Genomic DNA, 19,738 nt, shown 5'->3' with positions numbered 1-19,738 from the left:
GAGCACGACGCTGAATGTCTCACATTTTGCGTATGACTCTTTGCTATCACAGTGCTACTTAATCGGGATTCGCTAGAAGAAACTTACTTCCCTCCCTCTACTGCATATAGAGCATCATACAGCTTATCAAACGCCCCTATTGACCCGAGTCCCGTGACACAATCGTACCCCTTTGTTGCCTCGTAGCCTAACTCCACGTCGCCGAGATACACGCACTGGCGACTAGTACCGCCGACCACGTCATCCAGCGCCGCGCGCACCTCGGCGCTCGTGTACAACGCCGGGTTCAACCACCCCAGACTGGGTTTACCCGCTTCCAGCCGCGCATTGTCGATGAGCGCGACAAGGGCCGCGATGACCGGCGTGCTCGCGCTCGTGCCCAGGATGCTCGTCTGCAAGCCCGCCCACTGGATCAGGTAGTTGATGCCGATGGTGCTGAGGTCCGGCACGGCGCGGCCGGTCGCGTTGTAGAAGCCCGCGTGCGCGGGCCCCATGGCGGCGACGTACGACGCCGCGTCGCGGCGCTGCCAGGCGGGGACGGCGAAGTAGTTGCTGAAGCCGCCGGCGCTGAACGAGGCGGCCTCGAACGGCGGGCCGCCGCTGGCCAGCGTCGCGCCCACCGCCGTCACGTACGGGCAGCTCGCGGGGAACGTGGGGATGAACATGGGCCGCGCCAGCCCGTCGTTGCTGACGCACTGCGCCGCCTGCCCCGTCCCGCGCACCCCGCCGTCGCCCGTCGCCACCACCACCGTCGTGCCCCGCGCCGCCAGCTGCGCCAGCTGGTCGCACACCCGCCGCGCGTACGCGCGCGGCACCGACTGCTCGTCGTCGGCGTACGACACGCTCAGCACGTGCGGGAACTGCGGCGAGCCGTCGGGGAGCCCCAGCAGGTGCTCGAGCAGCTCCAGGTACGGCTCGTTGTCGCTGCGCGCTGACGGCGCGCCTTGCTCGTCCAGCTTCACGCCCCGCCCGCCCGTGGAGAAGTACGTCACCCGCGAGGGCCAGCCGAGCGCCGCGGCGTACTCGACGTCTAGGCTGGCTTCGGTGCCGGCGCCGCTGGAGGGTTGTTGAGGGTTTTGGCCGCCGTTCAGCACTACCACGTCGAAACTGTCGTTGCTGCTCATGTTCTTACTATCCTTGATGACGTAGGGCGCATACTTCTGGAAGAAGACGTCCGTGTCGGCGTAATGGACGTATTGGTCCAGGAAGCCGGCTACACCGATCCGTGCGAGAGACGCGTTTGGGGATCCCTTGGGTACTTGCGGGAGTCCGAAGAGCTGGCGCAGGCATATGGGCGTTACAGTGGACGGACATGCCTGATCCTGACGGCTGCGTACGTCTCGCGCCACCGCAGTAGTTTGGGGGTTGTGCCTCTTATGGACGGGCGGTGTGAAGTGTGATAGGGGATGGACCAAGTCGACGTGATTTGCCAGATGCGCTGGGATCGAGTGTGATAGGGATCTCAAGCTCGACAACGAACCGTTGAATGAGTACTCGGTCACTTCAGCGCTGAAGAGGTGATTGATGACCGATACAGGCGCCGAAAAGTCGACAGACGCCTCCCTGACTTTCATGTCGATAACCCCATTGACCTTTAGCCACCTGGTCACAGATTCTACCGCGTTTGGGTCCGGTAGTCGGTATTTACTAAGCCTTTCGCGTGTGAGGTGAGAGCCATACTCAACGTGTTTCGGGTCGCTAATGATGTCAAGTCGATCCCTGAGCGCCGCCATTTGGGGTTGGCGCAGATGGATGGATAATGTCATTTTATCCCCCGCATCGGCCTTCCTTTCGATCTCCCATCCTTGCGGCAGTTCCTTCACTTGGGCCAGTAGATGTCGTTCCCTTATTACGGCCCCAAAGGAGAAGCCGCTCAGGACTAGGAGGAGATACGTAAGCCTCATATTGGTCAAGAGACACAGAACGGATTCCCCGTCAAGGCCAGGATTCTTGCTCCCAACAAGCACAATCAGTAATCTTAGGCTTGAGGAGCACCGTCGCAATGACTGGTCTTGTCGCGATTGATGCGCAGCACACACAGACTGTAGATGAAGGTATTGATCACCTTCAGGCGATAGAATCATTTAGTCCAGGCAACTAAATCGCATGCAGCCATTAGCATTCCAATACAGCAGAACAATAACTTCTGGCCAGTCTTTTTTCGTCACGCCTTACCAGAAGGGTAAAGATCTGGCCGGAGGACGAGATAATTGCCAGATTGCGGTCTCATTTAGCCGGGCTTGCCGAACTGCTTGCTACCATTGAGAGCCCCAAAAATATAGATGGATTATTGTGATGCACTTTAAGGTCCATCAACATACATGTATCCTTTCTTTTCTGGATTTTGGGCCTCCATGTTGGCGTTGTGCTTCACTTGCCCCTTGAGAGATGTCTCGTCGCCTTTGGCTGTGCTTTGTCTGCATCTTGGATACCTGAAGTAAAGGTGACATGGAAATGTCGTAGCCTGCATATTTACCCGTGCTGGTCTATTTCAAGTGCCATCCTGAGTAAGCAAAGTTAGTAGGTAGGGCGCATGCAATGCTACCTACATGGTTAGTAATGGAAGGTGATGTCATTATGAAGATCCAGTCTCTCAACAATCCAACAATGAGGTTTGAGGTGACATGGGGCTGTTTGTGGTGGCGACGCTGTCCGCGAAGATGGACGCAATGGTGTTGTATTACGTCGACCCATAAAACACATGGATGGATCAGACCAGCAACTCCGATAACGCTCTCGTGAGTCATTCTGTTAAGCTTCTGGGCGAGTAAGATTCTGCAAATCGCGCATCAACGAGCAAACCAGACAGCAGCTCGCACCCACCCCTTTCACAAGCCCAATCAATAAGCCATTCGATTATAGGCGTTAATAAGACCAAACCTCCTCATCTGGTGCTCAGTACGAGGCAATAGCATCTTGGCGCAGGGGAAGCGCGCCGGGCTCATAACCCGGAGGTCCTTGGATCGAAACCAAGAGATGCTAATCACTGTTTCTTTTGTTGCTTTTGCACTTTTTACCTAGGCAATCACATGAGTTATTTTTTTTGCAAATGGCCACGAACTCTCTACGATTAGAATAAGCTAATTTTGTCTCTTCAATTGCCGGTACGGCTGCAATGCCCACGATCTTGTCAGTGAGCGGTACGAGCTTCCCTCTCATGTGTCAGGTCGTTGCTTTGGTTGGATGCTGAGACGGAGGATAGCATCGCGAAAATGCCGTTGACAAACAGCCGGAGCTTCGCCACTCTCGTCACCGATCGCATATGTCCCCGAATCCGTGAAAGCCACCAGTTCACACGCCCGCTCTGTGGCAGCTTCAGAGCAGACTGCTGCAAGGTCGGCGCCAACGTAGCCTTCTGTCTCCCAAGCAATCGTTTCCAGATCTACATCTTCACTAAGACGCATGCCTTTGGTATGTGTCATCAGTATTTCGTGTCTGTCCTGGGTGTCTGGTAGCCCAAGTCTGACTGTGCGATTGAAGTAACGATGGCCTTTCAGCCGCGAATCGAGATGATCATCTTGGGAGGTTGCCGCCAGAAATACCACACCAGGTGTATCTCGGATGCTGTCCATGCGGTAGATCAGCCTGGAAGCAAGACTCGCATGTAGCTCGCTAATGTCTTTCGAGGCCAACTCTTCTATATCATCTACGAAGATGACCGAAGGAGAACTTCGAACCGCCTCCTTGAATGTTTCGTCCAATTGCCTTAGAGACTTGTCGACAGGTTGTAATTTCATTTTCTTGCTCTTGATCTGAAAGAAGGTAACTTCGCCTTCGTTCTCTATGGCCTGGGCGACGAGGGTCTTCCCAGTACCATGTGGGCCAGTAATGAGTATGCTAGAAGGTAGCCTGACACTGGAATACTGTAGGAACTGGGGTCGTCGTAAACCGAATTCAAGTACCATGCGTATCTCTGTTAGTTGCTTGCTGTAACCACCAATACTACCGTAGAGGACCAGACCTGTTCCGTTATCGCTGTTGTCAACGATTGAGCGTCCAACCACGAAAACTGTGTCTGATTTGGCGAGCCCGTAAGGCTGAGGCGTGACCGAAGTCACTTTGAACTTCAGGTTGAGATCTCCTATCCAAAGGCTAAATACTTCCCCATTATGAATCGGTCTGGGTATTTGAAAGTATGCCGCTAGACTGGTATAGATAGCGTCTTCTGTCACGTCTTTGATATCGACAACAGGACATACTTCCAGTTTGTGCACCTAGAGGAGGTAATTAGAGTAGACTCTCCTAACAGGCTAAGAAATAGGACTCACATTACGGACATCAGTACACCGATAGATGGTGACCATTTGGTCGAGCTCCAAGCTAGAGTTTTCCCTCGCCACCTCACTCAAGCCCGCACACTCGTCTTTTTGATATTCCGAGGCAGTTGACGCAACCCGCTTAGCAGCGAGCCTTTTCCGGCCCCAATGGACCAGAACAATATCATTAGGTTGAATGTCAAATGCTTCTCTTGCCTTGCACGAGAATTCTACTTGAGAGTTCTCTTCTTTTGTTGCTCCTGTGACTTTCATCCGAGCAACCAAATTGCGCGGTTGTATCACCTCGGTTGTGCGATGACGGCTTTGGGACGGGCTTCTTGAAATGCTCCGAGAGCTCCCTTTGGGACTGCTCAAGTGACTCTTTTCTCTCGAACGAATAGGTATTGCAAGGGAAGCCGACGACGGCCGCATGGTCATTGGAGGAGGCCCTGGGAGTGACCGAGCCCTTGGCGTAGAACAGTCCGTAGGCGAAAGATGAAAATTCAGGGGAGGAACTTGGAGCGACTGCATCACCATCCGGGGAGGCTCCGGGGGAGGCCCCATTGGAAATTCATAAATTCCGGCGTCATGTGGGACCCGCGCAGAATACTGGATGGACTTATAGATGTCGTGAGTGGCATCACCTGATCCACTTTGATCCACAGCGACAAGGCTTGTCCATCTCCCGATAATAGACCATTGAAGGCTCAGGTCAGTCCCAATACGCTCGACGCTGCGCTCGATCTTTTGGTCAAGTTGATTATCTATGGAGATAATGGGCCCAAGCAGTTCGTGCAAGAACGATCGACCGTCCTCCAGATCATTGATGATAGCTTTAGCTGCCAGGCGGTGAATAGAACCCGGCTTCATGGAGGAGGATGTGGTGATGGGTATCTTCCGTGTAAGGACATCGCCTGAATTTGCTGTGCCTTTGACGGTAATTGACGAGGGCCTTTTAACGCACCCCTCACGGGATAATAAGAGGATCGAGTGCCTTGTTGACTGTCGAAGCAAGTCAAGTCTGTGCGGTATTTGAGTATACGTCATCTGTTCATACTGCCTGATTGCGCCGTGGATAAGGTCGCGGTCATTTCGCGCCGATGATTGCAGGACTCGAGCGAGCGAGTAGTAGTTGGGTTGAGGTATATCATCAATCCAAAGTTCAAGTTTCCACGGCGACACAGCATCGATAACATTTGCAACAGCCGCCTCAATTTCGCCTGCTCCGCAAGCTAGCGATAACAACTTGACCCTGCCATGACTTAGGTGCTTAAGCTTGGCCAAGGCCTGACCCGGAACGTTGTCACCTAAACTAATAACTGAGAAATGGAGATGTTGTTGGGCCTGTATGGTGTCGGTTTCGATGAAATCGATGGCGCCATGCAGTGCGTCGTCTCGATCACAGAACGTCAAGATGACCACATGTGTTGTGCTGCTGTGGTCTCGCTGGTCTACCGCTTTTCCTAGAGTGCGGACGAGATCCGCGCGATGTGTACGCTGCATCGTATAGTCCAGGTCGGCTACCAAACACGGGTCTGACCGATTCCACAGGATGCTATCATTGCCGCGGGCTGTATAGATAGTCAGAAAACTCCCGTATTGGACTTCTCCTAAAAAGGCTGAAACTGCTATCAAGGGAAAGCCCTGGATCATCGAGGCACAGGGCACATCGATAACCAGAACGTATTCCATAAGTCGTATCTTGGCTGGGTTTTCCGAGAATATCTGGTCCGGTGAGAATTCGAGTAATATAGCGCTGCTAGTGACTCCGTCAGAGCAATTGCTCATGATCGCGAATGGATCCTCAGAAGTCTTGATAATTAGTACTAAATCATGTACCAAATCTGTCTCCTTACTGCTAAATGTAACAAAGGCCTTGGTTGGGTCAGATTCATTGCACCTAGAGGCCTTCTGCGTAGTATGGGTGGACCCAATCTGGACCGAGACTGGGTGGTGTTCGCTTTGGACCTTGGTGATTGGCGCAATAGCGCTTATCCGAATTCTGACAGTGAGATTTTGCTCTCGGGTGGCTGTGTAAATGGGGACAGAACTGGCTGGAGGAGAAATATAGCGAGGGACAGCCAGTATTGTACCTTTTCCCGTTTCATATCGAAGATGTGAGAGGTAGACAATCTCAACCTTGACCGTGATTTCAGGACGTATATTTGCCAGCGAGAACTCGATCATCTCTTCTGGTGTTACTTCCACGAGTGTGGCAGGATTTTCTTGTTCCTCAGCTTCCTTGAAAGCTGCTCTGGCATTATCCCGTGTCTGAATTCTGCCCTCCATGACAACCTCGTTGTCGATGACACAACTCAGGGATTCAAGCACGGCCCCACGTGCCATCGGAAACTGATAACTAGCGTTCTTGATTGGTGTTTCGCTAGGGTTCCAGAACGCCTGTACTAACGTCGTTCGTGAAATGCATTCCTGCACGTCAACGTCGACGGAGATTCCTCTCAGTGGCAGGCACTGAATATCTGAACGTGGTGGTAACGGTTTTGGAAAGGGTTCGAAAAAGGGATTACTAGGGGGCTCGGCGAGCGAGGGGAGCTGGCGAAGGTGGTTTGATTGCTCCGGGACAACGTAAAAGATGCCGGCAAAGTGCTGATGCGTGTGGTGAGGATCAAAATCGATTCGGCTTCCATTGTCTAACGAAATTAGACGACTTACTTGATACTCTGTGCCAATGTTCATTAGCAGCTAGAATCCACGAAGGGTTACCATTGGTTCTCACTGATAGATACGCCAGTTGTCACGTTTGTTGCGTTTCCCTGGACATTAATTGACCCTGACGATTCTACTTTGCTCTCCATGTCTTCAACTAGCGTGGTCATTCCACCTGCCACCGTACTTATATGCTTCTCTGTGGACGGGGCCTCTCGTAAATTGTGCGTGCGTTTCAGGTGCCAGTCACCAGTTAATAGTATGAAGAGGGCTGAAGTCCCAACGGAGAAACATCTCTAGATAATCAGACAAGCCACTTTGGTGTGGAGTAAAGTGCAGACAAACACATCCTGCTTGTAAATAACCAGCCTCGTTGTTCTCCGAATTTCCATTGCATCTCGGCTTTTACGACCGACTACTTCACGTTGATGATGCATGAGGGTGTGACGGCGTGAGTGCTGATTGGGGAACATAAGAAGCGCTCAATAAGAGGCTGCTTATCTACAGACGGCACTGCCGTTCGGTTCGAACGATCAGGCTGCGCACCGGGGATCATTTACCAAGTTGAGAGGCTTGTCCAATATGCTTCTCATGCTCTATCTCGTGTCCCAAGGCTGTGGCTTACTCCTAGATTACAAAGCTGCCCCATACCCTCCAACTTCTTGCTTTCAGGGCTTAGCGATGGCTGATTTCGGCAACAAGGCTGAACTGCTACGTTTAGTGTGACAATAGGTGGTATAAATTGAGGCGTCGAGCTGCTGTCCGGTTCGATCATTGAAGTTCCTTAGATCTCAAACACCCTGGCGTTTGAACCTGGTTCAAAATCTGACGGACACCAAGCGCCTAGCAGAAACGCCAAAAAAGACTGCATTTCAATTGTCATTACCCTCGGCATGAACTCAACACGGGTGCGGGACACGGGATATGCCCCGGTTTCGGAACGGAGTAAGCGATCACATCAGAGTCAAGCAATGGTACACTACCAAGACGGAGACAAGAGACCCAAAGATGCTGGGCTCAATAATTCTAAGACGGACGTGGCTGAAAAGAAGGTACCATCTCCTATTTATGCACCTTGGGGCTCAGATGAGACCAGCCCTTTCAACTGAATCCGGGAACTGATAGATGACAGGACGGGCAACGAATGAGCAAGACGAATATCGCCTGCGATACGGGAAACATAGTCTCCAAGGGAAGCGCCACCAAGGTGAGCACCGGTACGGTGGTCGACAAAAATCCACAGACACTTGGCCAAGTAGCCAGCTCTGGGAACATCCATATTGGCGAAGGGAAAGGTGTGAACACAGGGGTAAGAGTTAAGGATGGCGTCAAGGGACACGCACGTCATACAGGTTATGTCGAGGTAGCCGGAAAAGCCAGCGGAGTGAGCACCGGAGTGACGGTTTCCACTGATGACGACGAGCATTGAAGAACATTGCGTCGGGGTCGGTATTGTAGCAAGCCCCCAATCAACCACTGATTTTGAAAACGCGAATTTGCCGGCATACAGCCTGCCTCAAACTGCATGTGCGTAAACGTGATGCTCTACCATTCGTGAGAGATGCATAAGAACGGGTCCTGTACTCCCACCCTGTTTGAACACACGGGTGGCGAGGTTAGGCTGACTGCATTCCGTCACCCACCTGCTTGCTTTGGTCTGATTGGTATGTGTACGACCCTTGTTGCGGAAGAGGAATTTCCATAGTCTTGTACTCTATTTGCATCCAGCGTCTGGAGCCCATGCTCGATACCACCCCATGCCTGAGATGGTCTTTGGATATCCTAGCACAACAACCATCAAGTGGCTTTAATTGTGAAGATGGTAAGTGCCTTCGGACGGCAATCCAGCCATAGCTGACACTCCCGAATGACAGGTAGACCCTTTCGCCGTGGTAGGCTTGGTCACTGCGGCTCTTGCATTACTAAACCAAGTCAATGACGCACGAAAAGGCGTCAAGGGGTTTAAAAAAAGGATCAAGCAGATCTTAGAGCACCAGGAGTCCGTTGTTCAGTCCCTGAACTTGATAAAAGAGGAAAAGAATCTACAAACGACGAGCGTCGCACAGCAACTCAGGGTCATCATTAATGTTGCTGAGGACCTGAAAAGACTCTACGAGAGCCTCCGGACCAAATCACACATTTCTGTCTTCTTTTCAATCTTCCTTCTCGGGGACAAAGATGGCCAGCAACTAGACGGGATCCTTCGACGCCTGAGCGCAGCAAGGGATGAGCTCATGTTACGGATCTCCGTGGCCTTGGTAGGGCTGGTGGGAAACCTCAAGGATGGTTTCCGGGTAGCCTCTGATGTGCTTTTCGAAACGAACGAGAAGGTTAAGCAGCTTGCCGGAGGAAGGGACCTAGTTCTCTTGAGCCGAATCCGGCATCGAAGGCCGCAGCAGACAGGTATCCGAACTTATTTCCTGGTGTTGAGATTGGACATGACGCTAATCCCTCGCTCAGCTGGAACCATAACCCTCACGAAAGATGAGATGCAATCCCTGGGGCTGTTCAAAGAAGAACAGGTTAAGGTAACACCCCTACATGTTTCGCAATCAGATAGCACAAGCTGATCGTTTCTAGGCAAACTTACCGACTGTTCAATTCCACATTGATGGAGAGACCGGTCGTATACATGTGGGAGGAAACGCGGATAGCGTGAACAGTGGGATATCGGTGACGGGGAATAGAGGCAGCGGTCCAGAGGTACATTCGCTCCAAGTCGCTTTTTGGGAATCCGGCCGATACCGATGCACAGCCTCTCATATGGGCTTCCTCTATACGTACGTCAACTAACTTGTGTTAATCATCAGACGACGGGATTTATAAGGAGTGCTGCCATAAGCGGAAAGACAGGCGCAATCGAGGTCGGAAAAGACGCAAGCCACGTCAGCACAGGTATTTCGGTTTCCTAGATCATTCGGTTGGTGAATAAGTATATATTTACTATGGTATCTGGAGATAACTATAAAAAGCCGCGATCTAGATTGGTCAGGACCGGTGACAGTTTCTCTGTCCAAGAAGTAGACGAGCATGGCAATATCATCTTGGGTTGTGATCTCGATCTTTTGGTCCCGTCTACTCCCCCAGCACCATGCCAATCCGCATTGCCGTTGTTGTAGCCTATAAGTCAAACTTGTCTCCTATCAGGTCTTCACTCAGCTTCCATAGCTTCTCGGCGAATTCTGGATTCTTGGCCCAGGCCATTGGCTCAACGACCTGGCAATCAGATATAAATGGCTCATTGGAGGCTGTGACATGGATGAGTATAGGCGCTCCCCTGGAAGGTCAAATATAGAATAGAAGGCTTAGGAGCACTCACACTTCAGTGCTGGATCAAACGCTGCCACAAGCGTGGGTGCCGATCCTTCGTCAAGCGTTTTCCAATATGTAGCTGTCTTCGACATGGCCTCGGTCATCTCAGCGTCCTGATCTCGGCCCAAGTTGGTTTTGATTGCTTGAAAATGTCAGAAACCCTTCTTCCCACCTTACAAGAAAGACACTTTATGGCCCTCAACATCGAAAAATGGGGTTAAGATCCAGGTAGAGAAAGACTCACCTCCTGGATGGACAGCAAAGGAGGCAATGCCCCGTGACTTCAACTTCTGCTGCAGGGACATACTGAAGAGGATGTTGGCTGTCTTGCTTTGCCCGTACGCGACAATGGGAAGATAACCGTCCTCATTCTGTCGGCTGAACGTGGGAGGCAGCGCCGGCGGTTTCTCGTCGTCCGGCACCTCCTTTCCCTCGATGTTGTAATCATGGAACCGCACTGGCGAGCAGCGGTGGCCCTGGCTGGACAGGTTGATGATGCGCGTCGCCCCGGCTTCGGGCGCATCGCGCGCCGCCGCCTCTAGCAGTGGCAGCAGCAGCTTCGTCAGGAGAAAGTGGCCGACGTGGTTGGCGCCGAACTGCATCTCGATGCCCTCGGCCGTGCGCTGCCGCGTCATGAGCACGGCGCCCGCGTTGTTGATGAGCACGTCCAGCTTCGGGATGAGCTTGGCGATCTCCGCCGCGGCCTGGCGGATGCTCTCATGCGAGCTGAGGTCCAGGATCACGGTATGGATGTCAACGGCTGGGTAGGCGCTGCGGAGCTCGGTTGCCGCTTGCTCTAGTTTCTCTTTGGTCCGCGAGGCGAGGATGAGATGTGCGGCGCCCTGGGCTGCAATGGCGCTTGCGGTGGTTTGGCCAATGCCATTGGGGGCGACGCCGGTGATGACCACTTTCCAAGATTGTCAGCCACGACTCCCGTAGTGTGATGATAATTGCCATCTAGGGAGGTTCATACCATTGCGGCCTTTGATCTGGTCCGCAAATGTCTTAGCTACATCTGACCCCGCTGTCTTGTCGTTCCATGTTGAGTTTGATGCCATCGCGAAAAGGGTTAGCAATCAACGAAGTGTTTGTTGGGCGACGATTGACGAAGGGATGCGATCAGACCAAAAATTAATGGGAACTTTCGAAAACCGATTGACTATTCTATAATCGTGTTTCACAAAAACCCCATCCAAACTTCGTCTCAGGGGTTGGTCGCCATTGGCGATGATTCGCACCGTTATTGGTTCCTGCTTCGGCTGTGGGCACTCTGTTTCCGCAGTCACGCACTTGCTGTTCTGTTTCTGCACACCAATGCACTGAAATCACATCACCTCGCCGCCGGACATACTTTTGTATCCGAGGTAGACGATGCGCACAGCGCCAATGTCCTGTTTTGGGACCTCGCACGACTGCCGCCGGTTGCCTATCCCAGTCCGACCATTCGGCATGGTCACGCTCTCCCAATCTTGATACGTCGGCTGGCAGGAAGCATTGGAGACGGGGAGCTGCTTAGGCTAAGCTCGGATCCGCGAATCATACGGTGTCATCGTCGAACTCACGAGCTCTATCAGCGCTGACTGAGGTCAACTCCCCCGCACCGTGTCGGGGTAACTCCTCTCGGGGCCCCACCCCCGCAGTCCACCATGCCTGCATGTGTGCCGGTTAAGGGGGAGGGGGCATACCAGGGGGTGCAGATCGATAGTGGGATGGTAACATGTGCGTGCTTATCGGAGTTGGAACCATCCGACATGAGATGCTGCAGCTGTTTGATCCAAGTGGTGAAAGCTACTTCAGACGAGAACACCACCTTGGTAGAGATATAACTATCGAAACTCCAAGATGACCAGCCATGATACGACGAATCGCGTGACGAAGCGGCCGAAGACGGGTATCAAGGTCATCGTAGTGGGAGCAGGTAAGATCGCGACGATGTCCAATTCCTCGAGTCGAAAAGCTCACAGCGCTGCGTGAAACCAGGGTTCGGGGGCCTAGGCGCCGCGATCGAATGCCACCGCCATGGCCACGATGTCGAGATCTACGAGCAATTCGACGAGCTGAAGTCTCTGGGCGACATCATCTCATTCGGCCCCAACGCGGGCCGCATCTTCCACCGGTGGGGAGTGCGAAATCAGGGCGAGGTTGCGGACCGCATGCGCTCCTTTAGTATCGACCTGCGCAACTACGGCTTCAACATCCACAAGTACGACACGGGCGAGATCGTCATCAACCAGAAGACGCCCGAGCCCGACCACACGGCGCCCAACTTCAACGGCCACCGCGGCGAGCTGCACAGCGTCGTATACGAGCACGCGACCGTCGAGTTGGGGATTCCCATTCACTTGGGCAACAAGATCCGGACGTACTTCGAGGAGGACGGGCAGGCGGGTATCATTCTAGAGACGGGTGAGAAGGTAAGCAATTCAGCCAAGTAGCCATAAGCTATGATTGGTGAGACCTGCAAACTTGAGCTCATGGATTCGGACAGGTGGCAGGAGACGTGGTGTTAGCTGCGGATGGTGTCCGTTCCAAAGCGCGCAAGTCTGTGCTGGGGTACGACGACAAGCCGAAGAGCAGCGGGTACGCAGTATGGCGCGCATGGTTAGTCGCATCCTCCCTTGTCGGTGTGTTTCCATCGGCTTACATATGCAATTGCCAGGTTTACCAACGAGGACATGCTCGCGGATCCGGAGACGGCGCAGTTCTGCAACAACGGCGACACCTTCAACGGCTGGATCGGGCCCGACATGCACTTCCTGTTCAGCACCATCAAGAACGGCGCCGACTGCTGCTGGGTGCTGACGCACCCGGACGAGCACGACATCGACGAGTCGTGGTCCTTCCCCGGCAAGCTGCCCGAGGTGCTTGACGCCGTCAAGACCTGGGACCCCATGTGCGCCCGCATCATCGCCAAGACGCCCGAGGCCCGCCTCGTCGACTGGAAGCTCGTCTACCGCGACCCGCTGCCGACCTGGACCAGCCCCGGCGGCCGCATCCTGCTGCTGGGCGACGCGGCGCACCCTTCCTGCCCACGAGCGCGCAGGGCGCCGCACAGGCCGTCGAGGACGGCGTGACGATCGCGGTCTGCTTGCGGCGGTGCGGCGGCAAGCAGAACGTGCCGAACGCTGTGCGCGTGCACGAGCGCATTCGCTACGAGCGCGTTCGCGAGGCGCAGAAGACGGGCGAGAGCACGCGCGATATGTGGCACAAGACCGATTGGGACAAGGTCAAAGATGACCCTACCGTTATCCAGTTTCCGCGGCTGGCCTGGATCTTTGAGCATGACGCTGAGGCGCATGCCAATGATATGTACGAGGAGGTGGCCAAGGAGGTGGCCGCCGCCGCAGCTTCTTAGTTGGAGATTTAGGCAAGATAGGTGGTTCAATTGGCTGCTCCTATTTCCATAGACAATTGAGCTAGATGATGCATTTGAGATAATGATATATCGCAATTGACAACACGATCTAACAGTTTCTTTTGGTTGGACAAGCAGATTTGGCCAATCATCTAGACTCTGGAAGTACAAGCATGCAAGATACCTATTCCGACAGGCTACATCCACTTCTCAAGCTGTCGATACTCAATCACTCTAGACCTTAGCATCGGCAACGACGTGTTGCTTGGTGGTCGAGGAAGCCCCGTCTCCTTCCTCATGGGTCGCATGCGGCATGTCTGCCTCCTTCTCCTTCTTGGTAGCAGCATGCGAGCCAGTGCACTGGTAACCGCGAAACTTCCTAGCCGGAACGCGAGCTTCGAACTATTTGTGGGGAAAAGGGGTTAGCAAGTAGAAACCCGCGTGCAATACATGAGTGACGTGGATCAGGGTCGGGGGTCGGTTAGCCAGTGTTGGACTGAACATACCATTTCGTCAATCTGCTCCAGGGTTCGATCTTTGGCCTCAGGGAGGTAGAAGTAGACCCAGATCGCAGTGATGAAACACGATGGCGCCCAGATGTAGCCGTACTTGGGTCCCCAATTGAGCGAGTCCGGGTTGATGAAGTAGGGCGCCGTGAACGTCGTAAGCCACTGTCGAGGTTGAATCAAGTCAGTGAGGGTGTTTCTCGTCATTCGTAACGAAGTCGATCTGGGAATATTCTCTGCTTTTTTCGAGCGAAAAGAAAAGAGAGGTTTTCGACATCACTTACCGCGCCCAAAAAACCCAATCGCAGTAGCGACCCCAAAGGTGTATGATCGCAACCGCTGTGACGCCAGCTCACCCCCGAAAGCCAGGCGTAGGGCGAGATGAGGCAGTTGTAGGCGACGATGTAGATGACCGAAATGCCCACAATGACCTTGCCCGTCTTCTCGGTCCCCGGCTCCACCGTGTACACGACTGCGATAATGAGCTGCGCCAGGCCGCACAGCAAGAACCCAGACATCATCATCGGGCGCCGGTATCCCCACCGCGTGATGATGAGGTTACTGACCACGAGGCCTGCGACCCCAACCCCAGTTAAGATGCACGAGTTGGTGAAGGCGTCGCCAACATCGGCCATGGAGAAGAAATACGTCCCGTATGCTGCATGTTACTCGTATCAGCACCAGTCAGGGAGATAAAAGGAGAAACTTACAGATCAAGAACATAGCCCCCGAAGCCGCCTGCGTCGTCAACCCCAGAATGGCAATGGCGCTGCGGCGGCGGTCGACGGGGTGGCGGAACAAGTCCATGAAGCCGATGCTGGAGTTCAGCTGCGCCTCGGCGGCGAGGGCGGCCTCCATCTCGGCGAGCTCGGCGGCGACGGACCAGTTGGCCGGGCCCGGGCGCAGCCACGTCAGGCTCTTCTCGGCCTGGGCCGTCTGTCCGCGCGCTGCGAGCCAGCGCGGGCTCTCGGGCAGGAAGAAGAGCGCGATGGAGAGGATGCCGGGGATGATATGGACGGTGCCCAGAGGAATGATGTAGGAGCTCCGGTCGGGCCTGTCGGCGGTGCCGTAGTCAATGAAGTTGCCGACAAAACTGCCTACGAATTGAAAGATTTGTGTCAGTACTTCTTGGGTGGCCCGATAGGGTGGCGGTCTGCTCAGTCGTCCAGGGCGAAGAGCTCTTACCGAACGCAATCCAAAAAGCGAATGCCGAGATACCCAGTCCTCTGAACCTAGCGGGCAAAACTTCCTACGAAAGCACCAAAGTTAGACCAATTCATCTCGATCCCTTAGGCCGTACAGATGGGGTCCAATATGCCCACTCACCGTAATGTACAGCTGCGCATGGGTCATGAGCAGCCCATTTGCCAGCCCCAGGATGAGCCGCCCCGCGTAGAGCCCCCGATGTCGACGGTGGCCTGCATGATGGCTGTGGACACGAAGACAAGAGCGCAGGCGATCCAGAGCGACAGCCGGCGGCCCGCCCAGCGCGACGTGAAGCCCGCCGACGACGACGACACGAAGGCGCCCAGCACCATGAGCGACGAGATGAGCTGCTGCCGCTCCGACGAGATGTTCCACTTGGGCAGCGCTTCCGAGGGGGGTTCGCCGAAGACCTGTGTGCACGTCCACTGTTAGATGTTTTTCGTCCTCTTTCCTTTTATCATAGACAGGGATAATTAAGGTAGTGAGGGCATTGTTGACGACGAACCTTGAGGAACCCGATCATGGCCTGTAGGCCTCCGATCACGCCGAAATCGAGACCGTATTGGAAGGAACTTAGGGAGACGAAGGTCATCGCCACGAGGGCTTTGGCGTGGAGCCGAACGCCCGCCTCCTCGTTCTTCTGGACTGTAGCCATGGTGAATGTGATGAGTTGAAGCCAGATGGTCTATCAATTGACGATGCACTTTTGATGGCTGCCACCCTTGACAGTGTCCTGTCAATTCAAAAGGGGGTGTCAGAGGTTTGGTGGAAGAGTCTGCATAGAGTCATGGGACTTCAAATACGTCTTCCAATCCGAGAAATCACACTTCCAACAATCAGCAACAAGCAACGACGGCGCAAATATGCCACCTCACTGTTGCAGCTGGCAGCCAGCACGGCGTCCTTTAAAGTCCCGATCCCCCCCAAATCCAGTATCGGGACCACACAAGCTAGATCTGCTTGTGCTCTGTGGAGTATCCACGGCGCCCACTACCCCGTCAGGTTAATTCTATAGCGGATCGCTAACGATGTTCCGCAGTGGGAGCGAGAGAGGAGAGACCCTGTTCGGCAGATCGACTTGGACAGGGGCCTTCCCCGCACTCAACTTTGGTAGGCAGATGAGTACCCCGGATACTGCCCGGATCCAATAGCGTGCCCGTGGAAGAGGGGTGTTAAGGGCCTGTTGCATATATACGGTATCAGCAGCAGGTCATATGGAAGGAAGAATGGGGTGGCGTGGTATCAAGTAGCACGTTGCGGCATATGCATCTGCATCCAGGACCCTGATCCGATAGGTAGCAGGAAATGGGTCACACGAGATGTGAAATCTGCTTTCCCACTTTCTCAACGATACGTGTTAATTGCCCGAAATGCTATCTTTCGGCTCAATCCTGGAAGATACATTGGTGGCCTTTCTCCCATACTACGTGCATCCAGTTTCGCCACAGTTGAGTGTCTGGTCTTTTGATAGCAACGGAGTCTTATCAGTTGCCATGCATGCATGCATGGACTTAATTGTAGCCTCTTGCCACTTTGAGCTCGTACCATAATCGACTCTACTGGAGCTCGTTAACAGCCTCTTCAATAAAGACAGGCATTGTGGCCGAGTCTAGCTTCGATCGCTTAGGTTGGGTAGGGCCTGGCCCAAAGGTTTTATCGCTCGAAACATCTTCGCCGCAAAGGCTGAACACAAGAAAGATCACACAGTGATATTAACATGTTTTTTTCTATTTCCCACCTTGTATAATGCAGTTATGACAAGCGCTGTAGATATACATGTCATCGTGAACCTGGTAGACACTGTTGACCACAGAGTAGAACGAGAACTGTATGAGCAATTCTTGAAAGGATGTCTGAAAGGAGCTAGTCATGAAGTACATGGCACATCTCGATTCAGTCTGTAAAGATCATTATGATTATATTTGTTCTGGCTGCTAAATCTATCAGGGCGTGGATCGCATCCACGCCCCTTGTTGGGGTATATAACATTCTATGGCATGACTTCTAGAAAACATGCGATCTATCATCGATTAGGTTCTCAGACCATTGTCAGGAGACATATCTCGTTCACTCTGTTGGTTCTTTTCCAACTCTTTTTGTTCTTTCCGTTCAGCCCGAGCGAGGGACCTAAGCCTCCGCTCTTCCCGCCACTTGGGCCCGTTCTTCTGTATCACCCACAGGATGGGACTGGGCAGGAGGAAGAGGAGAGCTATGAAGGTGTAGGCCCAGCCACGGCCCCAGGCGCCGATGAGGATCTCGATGACGGCGGTCGAGACGGCGCCGGCCAGGCAGCGCACGAAGTTGTTGGCGGCGGTCGCCGTGGCGGGCGCCTCGGGGTACAGGTCGACGATCAGGGTGTTGATGATCTGGAAGCTGCCGGTGACGCAGAGGCCGATGAAGAAGGACAGGACCAGCGGCGCGGCGACGTGCAGCTCCGCCTGCAGCACCCAGCCGTAGGCGATGTAGACGGCGGCGCCGACGAGCAGCAGCGGGGACACGAGCTGGATGCGCACGCGCTCGATCGGGAAGTCGCGCAGGTTGTTGCCGCGCTTGCGGTCGATCTTGATGCCGAGCTTCTTGGCCGTCCGCCGGAAGTTCCAGTCTAGGATGAACCCCTGCGTGATCGAGGACGTCATGCAGGCGACGCCGACTGGCAGGTAGCACAGGCCGAGCTGGATGTTGTTGTAGTGGTAGATGTCGGCGAACTGGGTCGACAGGGTCGCCGTGCAGGTCATGAAGCCAACGTAGATCAAGGCGTTGTAGCCCAGCACCAGGGCCATGTCCTTGTTACCCAGGACGCGAAGCGTGTTGAAAGGGTTGGGGATGGGGAATTTCCTTTTCGCTTGGGTCGGCCTTGATTCATTGACAGGTAGTCGTCGAAATCGGATGTAGTCGAGCAAGGTCATGTTCCACCCTTGAGGGGGAATTGAGCCGTTTCCGACAATCTTTCGTCCCGTCTCCGGGACAGCCAGAATGTAGGGGACCAGGAATAGTACGGACACGATGACGCAGAACCAGAAGACGGACGGCCAACCCAGGTACTGGGTCAGCAGACCGCCAATGACAGGGCCTATGGAAGGGCCGACGGTGATACCGGCGCCCACAATGCCCATGTAGCGACCCCTTTCCGAACTCGGTGCAATATCTGCTACCACGCCGTAGACCAGCGCAATGGTGCCGCTGCTGCCCCCGCTCTGTATCATGCGCAGTACCAACAGGGCGGCGAAATTCCGTTGAAGGGCCAATCCAATGTTAGCGCCTAGATAGATGACCATGGCGATGATAAAGGCCGGTCGCCTTCCGGCGGCATCGGCGAGGTCTCCGAAGATGGTGGGCGCTAAGGCTTGGAAAATCATGTAAGTGGTCAGCGACAAGTTGGCCTGCCCGATTGACACGCCCAAGTCGTTCGCGATGGACGGGAGCGCGGGAAAGTAGATGTTGGCGGTGGTAGGGGAGATGAAGGCTGAGACGCAGTTCATGGCCACGATCCAGTAGATCATCCTGGTGGAGAAGACGGTGTACGCCGGGCCGCTGGACGCCCTCGACACCACCGCCAAGTCCTGCTCGGCCTGGGCCGCATCGTCATCATCGTCGCGGACGGTGCCGTCTAGGCTGGGGCGAGTTGAGCCCTGGGAAGTCCTCGGAGTCGACTCCGCGGGCGAGATCACGCCGCTCGGTGGAGTCCGCACCGGCGACAAGCGCTTATCGTCATTGGAAGGCGACTGAGCCGCCGCGGCGGGTTGACTCTCAGGGTGTTGTTCCGGTTCGGCATTCATAAGGGCGATGGGCTGGAGGGTACGGAATGGGGATCCATGGCGAAAGAAAATGCTTTCACCGATTCACCTGGCGCGAAGGGGGCGACGGTCTAGATATAAAAGATTGACGGACAGGCATGGTGGGGGGCGACTTCGGATCTCAAGAGGCGATGATAACAGGAGCGAACAATGCGTGCGCAAAGAGATCTTGCGGTATCTTGCACAGATTGGTTATTCCCGTAGGGAGAAACCCACCCTTTGGCGGGTATTCGGTTTTACCGCCATATTGTAGGTGGGAATTGCAACGGTCATGAAGGCCACTAAATCGTCCTAGTTTCGGCTTTTAGAGCCTTTTGTTACGTTGTGTACCTGGGAGATCGTACTTGGTGCTCGCTCTTCCGTCGTAAAAACGACAAGGCCGACGAGCCGCATCGGATGAGGCTCCACGAGGCTCAATGTCAGGTAATCCATAAGGTTACACCTGGGATGTCGTCTGGTCTATGCCTCAGTCAGCCAGCCAGGGGCATGATTGATTTACAGTTCTGGTTTTACTGAGACGGGATGAGAAGCTTGCTTCGATTGGCTGGGGCGCCCGCAGGATGGCGATGCTTGTTCTGCTGTGGCTGCATGGTGCTTTTGCAGCCACACTTTGGTGCTTCTGTGGCTAAGCCGCAACGTCAG

At 54.2% G+C, this 19,738-nt stretch overlaps 8 protein-coding genes across 8 annotated transcripts; 2 read left to right on the top strand and 6 right to left on the bottom strand.

Annotated features, from left to right (window-relative positions):
* Positions 1-83: 83 nt before the first annotated feature.
* Positions 84-1,904, bottom strand: PG998_004642 (tripeptidyl-peptidase I; the record flags this gene model as incomplete). The annotated part of the gene is made up of 1 exon (XM_066871460.1): positions 84-1,904. One exon carries the CDS (start codon positions 1,902-1,904, stop codon positions 84-86), a length of 1,821 nt encoding a protein of 606 aa, XP_066735210.1.
* A 1,251-nt stretch (positions 1,905-3,155) lies between these two features.
* Positions 3,156-7,072, bottom strand: PG998_004641 (cell division control protein Cdc48; the record flags this gene model as incomplete). The annotated part of the gene is made up of 4 exons (XM_066871459.1): positions 3,156-4,214; positions 4,269-6,863; positions 6,930-6,937; positions 6,994-7,072. The coding sequence occupies 4 exons, from the start codon at positions 7,070-7,072 to the stop codon at positions 3,156-3,158; spliced, it is 3,741 nt and encodes a 1,246-aa protein (XP_066735209.1).
* A 917-nt stretch (positions 7,073-7,989) lies between these two features.
* Positions 7,990-8,349, bottom strand: PG998_004640 (uncharacterized protein; the record flags this gene model as incomplete). Its single annotated transcript, XM_066871458.1, has 1 exon — positions 7,990-8,349. The coding sequence occupies one exon, from the start codon at positions 8,347-8,349 to the stop codon at positions 7,990-7,992; it is 360 nt and encodes a 119-aa protein (XP_066735208.1).
* Positions 8,350-8,742: 393 nt separating this feature from the next.
* Positions 8,743-9,835, top strand: PG998_004639 (uncharacterized protein; the record flags this gene model as incomplete). The annotated part of the gene is made up of 4 exons (XM_066871457.1): positions 8,743-8,745; positions 8,798-9,451; positions 9,504-9,703; positions 9,751-9,835. 4 exons carry the CDS (start codon positions 8,743-8,745, stop codon positions 9,833-9,835), a joined length of 942 nt encoding a protein of 313 aa, XP_066735207.1.
* Positions 9,836-10,043: 208 nt separating this feature from the next.
* On the bottom strand, positions 10,044-11,293 carry PG998_004638 (uncharacterized protein; the record flags this gene model as incomplete). The annotated part of the gene is made up of 4 exons (XM_066871456.1): positions 10,044-10,171; positions 10,243-10,377; positions 10,480-11,142; positions 11,209-11,293. The coding sequence occupies 4 exons, from the start codon at positions 11,291-11,293 to the stop codon at positions 10,044-10,046; spliced, it is 1,011 nt and encodes a 336-aa protein (XP_066735206.1).
* A 784-nt stretch (positions 11,294-12,077) lies between these two features.
* Positions 12,078-13,590, top strand: PG998_004637 (salicylate hydroxylase; the record flags this gene model as incomplete). Its single annotated transcript, XM_066871455.1, has 5 exons — positions 12,078-12,153; positions 12,216-12,649; positions 12,724-12,836; positions 12,895-13,249; positions 13,279-13,590. The coding sequence occupies 5 exons, from the start codon at positions 12,078-12,080 to the stop codon at positions 13,588-13,590; spliced, it is 1,290 nt and encodes a 429-aa protein (XP_066735205.1).
* A 234-nt stretch (positions 13,591-13,824) lies between these two features.
* PG998_004636 (uncharacterized protein) lies at positions 13,825-15,957 on the bottom strand (the record flags this gene model as incomplete). Its single annotated transcript, XM_066871454.1, has 8 exons — positions 13,825-13,992; positions 14,097-14,261; positions 14,453-14,754; positions 14,807-15,193; positions 15,282-15,345; positions 15,423-15,434; positions 15,509-15,712; positions 15,808-15,957. The coding sequence occupies 8 exons, from the start codon at positions 15,955-15,957 to the stop codon at positions 13,825-13,827; spliced, it is 1,452 nt and encodes a 483-aa protein (XP_066735204.1).
* Positions 15,958-17,332: 1,375 nt separating this feature from the next.
* On the bottom strand, positions 17,333-19,078 carry PG998_004635 (Itaconate transport protein; the record flags this gene model as incomplete). Its single annotated transcript, XM_066871453.1, has 1 exon — positions 17,333-19,078. One exon carries the CDS (start codon positions 19,076-19,078, stop codon positions 17,333-17,335), a length of 1,746 nt encoding a protein of 581 aa, XP_066735203.1.
* Positions 19,079-19,738: the final 660 nt, after the last annotated feature.

The sequence above is a fragment of the Apiospora kogelbergensis genome, assembly GCF_038363985.1.
Source record: "Apiospora kogelbergensis strain CBS 113332 chromosome Unknown utg000002l_segment0_segment0, whole genome shotgun sequence".
Lineage (NCBI taxonomy): Eukaryota > Fungi > Ascomycota > Sordariomycetes > Amphisphaeriales > Apiosporaceae > Apiospora > Apiospora kogelbergensis.
The sequence above is the reverse complement of the archived record's forward strand: the minus strand, read 5'-3'. Positions and strand labels throughout refer to the sequence as shown.